Consider the following 10,479-nt stretch of genomic DNA (forward strand, 5'->3'; position numbering starts at 1 on the left):
TATGAACATTATTTTGAAGTCTACATGTGTAATTTGCTTGACAATGTGTGTCAATCTCCAGGCGAAAGTGCATGATCTGGCTGGTGATGATTACAGGACTTCTGTTTTGGGACCAATCAAAGAATGCAGATCCAGACTCTTATGTACCATCATCAGATTGTTTTGGCGATTTCTGACATTTTAAAATCTCTTTCCAGACAGTCCCTCTTCAGTTCCTTAACGCACTCCTTTCTTATCTTGGTGATTCCGTAATGATACGACACCACACCCTCTGGCCTCGACGATACTTTTCAACAAACTTCTGGCCACCAATTTTCAGGTTGTTACATGTTCTGCTTCCTTATGATTTTGCATCTATTATTTGAAGGGTATAGACTATCGTGAGTGCTTGTTTTCTCGGTGGAGATTTGGGCTCGAATTTGATTCAGCGATGAAGAAGAAGGAGTTGGAGCTCAAATTCGAGGAGATTCCACCACAACTCTCAGGTTCATCATCTTTGCCACAATTCGAGGATACACTCTTCAAGAGTTTCTGTAACCTTGGCAGAAAAAGGAGATTAGAAAATAACGTTTTTAATTTAAAAAGTGGTGCTTTATAACTACATAATAATCGTCTAATAAAATTTTGGGATAATTTGTAAATTACTCCATTAACTGTTTGAAATTTGAAAATTACACCTTCTATTTTATTTTTTGAAAACTACACTTTCTTAAATATGAATTGACATTTTTATCCAGATTCATATTTCAATAATTGAGATATAAATTTCAAATTAATAAGAATAATATTATTATAATTATTTATGTTTAAGATAAATTTGTGTGTTTAGATAAATATGTTATTTAACTATTTAAAATTTTACAATAACAAGAATAATGTAAAATAAACAAATTATGAATTTTTTGACTTTATAATGAAGTTTATATAAATTTTATTTCATGGATTGGTGAGCTAGACGTCTCTGTTACTCGTGAGTAGCATTTTAATTCTTTTTTTTCATTAGTTCAGTACAATGGATATGGTCAAAAGGTTAAGCACCTACCAAGTAGCAACTAGCAAGCGAGTGTTAATCGTTAAGTGTACTCTTGTTTTGATTTTACTTTGATTTTACTGAACAGGTGGCTTATATGGCTTTGGTGGGATCATTTCCATTTAACTCATTCATGTCTAGATTTCTCTCTGGTATTGGGACGGCTGTTCTTGCTGTGTTTTTAGCATTTTGAAAACATACGAATACATGTACATTAGGAATGTATGAAACCAATAGAGTTTAAGTCAGTTTGTATCAATCAGATATGAGTTTGGAACCAGAACGAGCGTTTACAGATTTTGTGCTATGCAGTTTCATGACACTTACGAACTTGAACAGAATTGGAGTTCTTCAAAGGCGTAGAACATCCATCTCCAGAACTCAGCCAAATCACACCTCAAAAATAGAACTATTGTCAAAGTAAAATAGTAGGCGAATTAGAAACAAAAATCTGATTCATGAATCAACAAACCTCTTAATGAGATAAGACAAAGAATCTGTGAAACTAGAAAAAGAAAAAAAAATCAGAAAAGGAGGATACTGAGAATGAGACAAGACGTCATCTTGAGTTCTTATTTTTATTTTTTCCAAACAATAAAAAGTTTAAGATATATTCAAAAGATATTGTCTAGATACTCTAAAGAATTTTTAAAGAATTTTTTTTTTGTAAAACTGCTATTTAAAATATAAAATAAATTAGGAATTGATAAATATTAAAATTGGACAATTTGGTAAATTTTTATATACATAAGTGTATTTTTCCAAAAACTTAAACAATGGTGTAGTTTTCAAATTATAATCTTATCTGAATGTATTTCTTCAAATTTTCCCTAAAATTTTATAGTTTACTTATATTTTAAAGGATAAATAATAATAGAAGGGTATCGATGGTTTTTACACCGGTTGAAAGTTGAAAAAGTCTGTTAAAATTGAGAGAAATGAGTCGTGGTAGTTCAAAGTGACATATGTTAATGTAAATGTTTATATTCAATTTGCTACAGTTTCCAACTTTTTATTAGATCATAAAGACACTTCTTGCATCTGTACAAGAAAGATGAAGAACATTGGGAAGGTGGTTCGTGACCGTAGAAGCATTGGTTTCAACTTATATGGCTGAAAACGCCTATGCTTCCGCTATCTTCTTGCTTCTCAACAAGACTGATTATGACATCGACACTGAGATACGCACTGTCGAGCTTCTCAAGGCAATCCCTCCATTATTTTTCTTCACTCTAAAGCTAAAACTATTGGCTTATTTCTACAGTTTGATTTTACCTTTCTCTTTGTTATGCCAAATAGATACATTTTGGAGAAGCGACTTGATTGATTCTAAGAGAGTGAACACTAACGTTAAAAAAAGGCATAAGATATCTGAAATTCTTCTCAATAATATTACACTGCAACGTAGGCTCCTGTCTGTGTGAATCGTATCTGTGTCCTATCCCTTGTTTTTTTAGACACCGAGTTAGGAGAGAATGAGCTGTCTGTTGTTGATATTCTTACCTCGACGATACTTTCAACAAACTTCTGGCCACCAATTCAGGTTGTCACATGTTCTGCTTCCTTACCCATTATGTGAAGGGTATAATAGACTATTGTGATTGCTTCCATTGGAGGATGAATTTCAGGATGAGCCTCTGGTGTTACCTGGACCTGTTGACAAGCTGCTGTCAGATTATGCCAGTTGATATCATGAGATCAAGACCCCTCGTAGTACGCCGAAGATTAGTTCATTTAATTGACGTCTTATTTTAAATATAATTATTATATAGACACATTGTGTTCGAGCGCTGGGTAACAAACTGCTAACAAGGCTATTGGTTTCATTGAGGTATATATAATATTCTCATAATGATAGGATACAAGAAGAAGACGAAGATAACGTTGAAGTGGCGCCAAGAAATTCAACAAGGCCACGTAAACCAAACAGCAAGTATCTTTAAATCCTAAAGATATTCCTTTTCTTTTGTTATTTCAGTTATTAATAAGTAGAACGATTCTTCCGTAAACGTTCTCCACCTTTCCCATGTTCATGCATTGTAGGAGTCAATGACTCCACCTTTTGTTATTTGCTTCATGTACTTTCCTATTTAAAGAAATGAAAAAGACAAAAAGAGGTAGACTTATCTACCCAAAACTACTTGTGTTCTTGTTACTTAAGATCAACATTGATAACCTTTGGCAAGGGACCTATCAGTGGTATCAGAGCTACAGTTTTCTCATCTTGTTAACGGCATTCACCTGAATCAACGTTCAAACAAGACCCTGCAAATTTTTTTTTTCCTTTCTTTCTTTTTTTTACCAACCACCACCCAAAAACATCATTCCGCCCCGTACCACCAAAAATTCACAAAAAACCCGCCTTGTGTCTCAAAATCTAAGGAACGAGACCATGGCTAACAACAGAGAACGTCTTGACGATCTCGAAACAAGTATGGGAATGGTTCAAGACGAACTCCTCAAACTCACCACCAACGTTAACGACAGGATTCGAGGCTTGGAAGATTCCCTCCATCGTACAATGGCAGATTCACTCAAAGAAATGTGAGGGCTACTCCTCGGCAATTGCGAGACCGGATCCAGCACATCACAAATTCCACCGAGACCCGAGGCGACACCACCACACACTACCCGCACCGACGATGTCAACCCTTTTGCAGGAGCTCATCACAACCGACGACATGTTAAGCTTGAACTCCCACGTTTCAGCGAGGGAGATCCAACCGAATGGCTCACCAAAGCCATCCAATACTTTGCCTACCATGAGATCACCGGCAACCAGCGCGTCAGTTTCGCCTCCTATCACCTCACGGAAGATGCAAACGAATGGTGGCAGGCGACTGTACGAGCACTTGGTGTAGATCAGACGCTTATATCTTGGGAGACATTTGAGGGAGAATTGTGGACACGGTTTGGTCCGACGCGTATCACCAACTTTCATGAAGAGCTCTCTAAGATCCGACAGACAGGAACATTCCGAGAATACCAACGGGCCTTTGAAAGACTCCGCAACAAGGTCTCAAACTGGTCAGAGGAAGCGCTTGTCGGGACATTCCTCGGAGGCCTTCACCACACCATTGCCGATGATGTCCGTATGTTCCAACCAAAGACTCTGCAAGAAGTCATGAACTTGGCTCGTATGAAAGATGATCAATTGCAGAAGCAGAAACGCTTTGCACCCAGAAATAACTCATTCTCTACCTCGAGTCCCAAAACAAACACATCGACACCAGCTACACCGCGTCCCAAACAAACACCTCGCAAACTCAGCTGGGAAGAGATGAGACGAAAGCGAAGTTTGGGCCTCTGTTTCAGCTGTGATGAGAAGTATTCCCCGGGCCATAAGTGCGCAAACCCACAAATCTTCATCATGGAGGGTAGTGATGATACCGAACCCGATGCTGACAACGCAGACACAGATGAGGATTACTCCACACCGGAAATCACTCTCCATGCCCTCACTGGCTGGGATTCTCCGACAACAATGCGCCTCTTGGCTATCATTCACCACCGCCATCTGCATGCTGTCGTGGATAGCGGCTCCACACACAACTTCATCAGCGAGAAAGTCGCATCAGACTTAAAGCTGAAGGCGACGCCTATCAAACCATTCAATGTCCGTGTGGCCAACGGAACGCCACTTCGCTGCAGTAGGAGGTTCGACGACGTCAGGATCCAGATCGGAAGCGCTCATTTCCGTATTACACTTTACGCCCTTTCCTTAGTGGGCCTGGATTTGGTGATGGGAATTCAATGGCTCCAAAGCCTTGGGCCTATACTCACAGATTGGAAAGCCCACACCATTCAGCTTGATTGGGGGGGACAAACCCATCTTCTTACCGGGCTTCAACAAGACAAAATTAGGCCCACATCCAGAGAGGAAATAGAGAAGGAGGCCCGCCAAGGTCATCTTCTCTTTGCGCTTTGTCCGACGGAGATATCACCTGACCTTAAGGAACTCAACGACGACTTACGCTTGATTCTCGATGAATTCACCGGAATTTTCAAACCTCCCGAGGGTCTCCATCCACCGCGAGACATCGAGCACGCCATTACGCTCAAAGAAGGGACTGATCCCATCAACGTACGTCCTTACCGATAAGCCTACTTTCAGAAAGACGAAATCGAGCGACAGGTTGCCGACATGCTCGAGGCCGGCATAATACGTACATGTTCGAGCCCGTTTTCTTCTCACGTTCTCCTAGTCAAGAAAAAGGACGGTTCCTGGCGATTCTGTACTGATTACAGAGCACTCAATTCTGCAACCATCAAGGATCAATTTCCGATCCCTACAGTACAGGATATGCTCGACGAGCTCCACGGTTCAGCTTACTTCACCAAACTCGATCTCACAGCCGGTTTTCATCAGGTTCGAATGAGCTCTCCTGACATTCACAAGACTGCATTCCGTACTCACCACGGTCATTTCGAGTATATGGTCATGCCCTTTGGACTCTGCAACGCTCCATCCACATTCCAATCACTCATGAACGACATCTTCAGGCCCTATATGCGCAAATTTGTGCTCGTCTTTTTTGACGAAATTCTCATCTACAGTCCAACGTTGGAGTCACACTTACACCACGTTCGAGAAGTCCTGACCCTAATTCAACATCACAAGCTTTCGGTGAAGTTTAAAAAGTGCGAATTTGGGAAGAGAGAGCTTGAGTACCTTGGCCACATTATCTCCAACACCGGCGTCACAGTGGATCAATCTAAAGTACAGGCGATGACAGATTGGCCGGTTCCCACTTCTGTTACTGAGCTCAGAGGCTTTCTTTGCCTTACTGGTTACTACCGCAAAATCGTACGGGATTACAGACTGATCGCTCGTCCACTTACCAACCTCCTCCGCAAGGGTAAGTTCACATGGGGCTCTGACGCAGAGAAAGCCTTCAATAACCTTAAGGAGGCAATGACATCTACCCCAACGCTGGCTCTCCCCGACTTCTCTCAACCCTTTGTGATTGAAACTGACGCCTCCGGCGACGGCATTGGGGCCATTCTCTCGCAACATGGGCAACCCATTGCATTTATGAGTCGATCACTGGGTGTCACGAAGAAGTCATGGTCAACTTATGCAAGAGAAATGTTAGCGATCATCGTCGCAATACGCACATGGAGACCTTACCTACTGGGACGCAAATTTACAATCCAAACTGACCAGTGGAGCTTACGCTATATGTTGGAATAGAGGATACTGACACCAGAACAACAGAAATGGATGTCTAAGCTCGTCGGGTATGATTACGACATTGTTTACAAGCCTGGCAAAACAAACTCAGCAGCAGACGCCTTATCTCGAGTCCCCGATAGCCCTCTCCTCAACGCACTCTCCGTCCCACAAACCTTCATTTGGGCTGCCCTCCGCGCTCTCACATCATCCGATCCATACCTCCTCCGTATAGGAGCCACTGCTAAGGAGAAACCAGGTCATCCCTACTCTTGGAAAGATGGCATTATCTGCTATAACAATAGGGTTGTCATCCCACCAGGCTCTCCTCTTATCAAGCAACTCCTATATGAGCACCACGATACGACGTTGGGTGGTCACTCTGGCGTTTTGCGAACATTCAAACGGCTCTCTCATCACTTCTATTGGCCTTCAATGCACAAAACGGTAGTGGACTACATTTCTCACTGCGATACATGTCAACGTGCGAAGTCACAAACAATGTCACCTGCTGGACTTCTTCAACCACTTCCAGTTCCTAACAAGCTTTGGGAAGACATATCAATGGACTTTGTCGACGGATTGCCTCGTTCTGGATCATTCACGACAATCATAGTAGTCGTAGACAGGCTTAGTAAGTCAGCTCATCTCATACCATTATCTCACCCATACACTGCTTCAGTTGTTGCTTCACAGTTTGTCGCTCATATCGTCAAACTTCACGGTCTACCTCGCACAATACTGAGCGACCGCGACCCAGTTTTCCTCAGCCACTTCTGGAAGGAACTATGGAGACTCTCCGGTACAAAACTTCAGATGTCCACCGCGTACCATCCTCAAACCGACAGACAGACAGAGGTGGTGAACCGGTGCATTGAACAGTATCTTCGCTGCTTTGTCAAGCAACGCCCAACACACTGGAGCTCATTCTTTCCTTGGGCCAAATACTGGTACAACACAACCTTCCACGCAAGCACCGGCACAACCCCTTTCCAAGCTCTCTACGGTCGCCCCCCTCCAGCTATTCCACGGTATGAAATTGGTTCTACCCTTGTCGGTGAGATTGATGAACAACTGCAGGGAAGGGACGAGTTGCTGGACGAGTTAAAACAACACTTGGCGGGTTCCAACAATAGAATGAAACAGCTCGCCGACACACACCGCCGCGATGTCGAGTTCGAGATAGGTGACTGGGTCTTCTTACGACTCCAACCATACCGCCAGAAAACAGTTCTCCGCCGTTCTTCACAGAAACTTTCACACCGCTACTTTGGCCCTTTCAAAATTGAGGCACGCATAGGACAGGTCGCCTACCGTCTTGCTCTTCCTGCAACTGCACGAATCCATCCAGTCTTCCATGTTTCACTTTTGAAGAAGCGCGTGGGGGACGACAAACCCATTTCAGTTCAGTTACCACCTTTGAAGGAATCAGGTACCTTGCGCCTCACTCCTTCTAGGGTTCTTCAACAACGCACAGTCCTAAAATCGGGACAACAGCTCTCGGAGATATTGGTCCAGTGGGTTGACTTACCTGCTTCTGAAGCAACTTGGGAGGACACGCAACAAATCACTACCAGCTTTCCTACGTTTCGCATGAACCTTGAGGACAAGGTTCTTTCCGAGGATGGGAGTGTTGATAGGATACAAGAAGAAGACGAAGATAACGTTGAAGTGGCGCCAAGAAATTCAACAAGGCCACGTAAACCAAACAGCAAGTATCTTTAAATCCTAAAGATATTCCTTTTCTTTTGTTATTTCAGTTATTAATAAGTAGAACGATTCTTCCGTAAACGTTCTCCACCTTTCCCATGTTCATGCATTGTAGGAGTCAATGACTCCACCTTTTGTTATTTGCTTCATGTACTTTCCTATTTAAAGAAATGAAAAAGACAAAAAGAGGTAGACTTATCTACCCAAAACTACTTGTGTTCTTGTTACTTAAGATCAACATTGATAACCTTTGGCAAGGGACCTATCACATAAGTACAGGATTGGTTCTTACTTACTGTTCATTGTTGATTTGGTTTGTTTTTGTAATTTAAATTTTGGAATATAACTACAGGCGATAATGCTAATTGGAAGAGAAGAAGGTGTTAAAGGTTATTGGAAAAGGAAACCTACCTCAGGTACTCTCACTCTCTCTTTATATATATACAGGTATGTCCCAAATATAATTTTATTATTCATAATCTTATTAGCCTTTTGAATGTTCCAGGTGATAAGGATCGTACCTTATAGCGCGATCCAGTTGTTTGCATATGAAACATACAAGGTTTGTCACATCTGCTTCTGCTTTTCATTTGACAAGTTTCAAAACTGTCTTTTTATGTTTTTTTTTTTTTAATTCAGAAACTCTTTAGCAGAGAAGACGGTGAATTGTCTGTTCTTGGAAGTCTTGGTGCTGGTGCTTGTGCTGGCATGACCTCTACTCTGGTACTTGCTATCCCTTGGATACCATTTTCAAGAAACGGAAGACTGATCTGGACGGTTTATCCTTAAACCGTTTTGTAGGCATCGTTGAGCGTGAAGGAGTTATTGGCTTGTACAGTTGTACCGTGGCTTTGTCCCCAATGCCCTGAAAAGCATGCCAAGCAGCAGGTATCTCATCTTTCAGATATATATACTTGTGATTGCGAACTCAGCAACTCCTCCTCCTCCTAACACAATCGAATGAATGAAAACTGAAGCAGCTGTTAAGTTTGATTCTCATTTTGATTCTCCTAATGCCTTCTTTTGCTATCTGTGATTTTTAATTGAAGGCATTAATTAAACCCAGATAAAAACATTAAGAATAAAATATCACAACATTTTTTCTTAAAACAAACCTTAAAATCATATAAATATCGTCAATTAGTTTGAATCGGAAAATCATTATGAAAATCAGATACCACGTGGCTTTATAACATCAGAAGAAGAATTTAAATGTAGCCAATCAGAGTAAAGCTAATCTACTTGTAACATTCACAAGATAACTTGGGATTTTCAATTAATATAAGGTAGAAAGTGTTTTGTACCGTCAGATGTATTCGTCATTTGATCCAACGGTTATGATCCTCTCAAAGACTAGACAGCTCCCATCTTATAAGTAACTGAAGCAGATTTTAACAAGACAGAAGTGTCTTTGTCAAAACGTCATTATAACATAAAACACCGCCGGAGATGGCCGCAACTCCCACCGCCGCCGCTGCTTCGTCCTGAGTGGCTTGATGGTTCGTTGGTTGGAGATTACGTCTTTGATCCTTTCGGTTTGGGTAAACCGGCCGAGTATCTCCAGTTCGATGTAGATTCGCTAGACCAGAATCTAGCTAAGAACCCGTACGGAAGTGGCCGCTCCCAAGTCGACTCCGTTTCAACCGTACAGCGAAGTGTTCGGAAAGGTAACGCTTTTTCTGGAAAAATACGATCTAATGAAAATGTCAGTGCCGTCCCAAAATTTGACGAGGCTTAAAGCCTGTCAAGATATGTGGCCCTTATAAATAAAATTGTTAATAACAAAAGCGGTAATTAATTGTTAATAACAAAAGCGTTGCAAAGGGTTTGGTATTACTCGAACTAGGGCCAAGAAAATCCAACTTATCTTCCTAAACCATTTAAGCTACATACAATTTTGGATAGTGTGGCCTATATTTCATTTTATATTTAAGGAAGGGACTGGCCTGAGTAATGTAGAGAGTTAGTAATGTAAGGCGTTAGACTTATTGGTAAATTAATATTTTTGCGTTTGAGATATTATTTATTCCAAGTGAAAGAACCAAAAATTGCAGGTGGATGGATCGTCTCTACTTGGGGCAGCCACTACCCTTCTCCATCTCGACGTTGATATGGATCGAGGTGTTAGTGTTCGGCTACATCGAGTTCCCACGCAAGACGCAACGCCTAGTCTGACCCTGAGAAGATGGCTCAGCTTCAGTCAAGCCTGGCTTCTGTTGAAGTATAAACAGAGCTGCTATGAGACTGAATCGCGTTTGCCTTTTAAAATTGGTTTTAGGCTTTTGTTACTTTGGTCTTTTAACACACTATTATTGGCCTGGTTGTCATTTTCTGTGGCCAACCAAGACTGAACCTGATGAATCCTCATAATTTTGAGCGGGAGGAACGCTTTGCTTTTGAAATTCAGCAAATAATGATAGAGTACACAAACCCGCTTAGAAAGAACATCTCTGAGACTCACTATGGGATACCACAAGGGTTTAGAAATGCAATGGCCTAGCTTCATTGAGAACATGTACTCAAACTTGTCTAAAGATACAACAAAATTTCCATCATTTTGTGCCTA

The 10,479-nt window shown here is 41.4% G+C and overlaps 1 protein-coding gene and 1 long non-coding RNA gene across 2 annotated transcripts; one reads left to right on the forward strand and one right to left on the reverse strand.

Moving 5' to 3' along the window:
• Window positions 1–3,422: 3,422 nt before the first annotated feature.
• LOC125582498 lies at window positions 3,423–5,132 on the forward strand. Its single transcript, XM_048749246.1, has 2 exons — window positions 3,423–3,546; window positions 3,691–5,132. Exons 1-2 carry the CDS (start codon window positions 3,423–3,425, stop codon window positions 5,130–5,132), a joined length of 1,566 nt encoding a protein of 521 aa, XP_048605203.1.
• Window positions 5,133–8,502: 3,370 nt separating this feature from the next.
• On the reverse strand, window positions 8,503–9,453 carry LOC125581984. The gene is made up of 2 exons (XR_007319811.1): window positions 9,218–9,453; window positions 8,503–8,943 (listed from the first exon to the last, which is right to left on the reverse strand). It is a non-coding gene; the product is annotated as an uncharacterized LOC125581984 (long non-coding RNA).
• Window positions 9,454–10,479: the final 1,026 nt, after the last annotated feature.

Source organism: Brassica napus, chromosome C2 (assembly GCF_020379485.1).
Source record: "Brassica napus cultivar Da-Ae chromosome C2, Da-Ae, whole genome shotgun sequence".
In the NCBI taxonomy this organism is placed as follows: domain Eukaryota; kingdom Viridiplantae; phylum Streptophyta; class Magnoliopsida; order Brassicales; family Brassicaceae; genus Brassica; species Brassica napus.

What these genes read in the sequence shown, in the direction of transcription:
- LOC125582498 (XM_048749246.1), top strand. Translation starts at nt 3,423, where the DNA reads ATGGCTAACAACAGAGAACGTCTTGACGATCTCGAAACAAGTATGGGA. An exon ending in CTTGGAAGATTCCCTCCATC is followed by an intron (nt 3,547 to 3,690) that starts GTACAATGGCAG and finishes ACCCTTTTGCAG; the next exon opens with GAGCTCATCACAACCGACGA.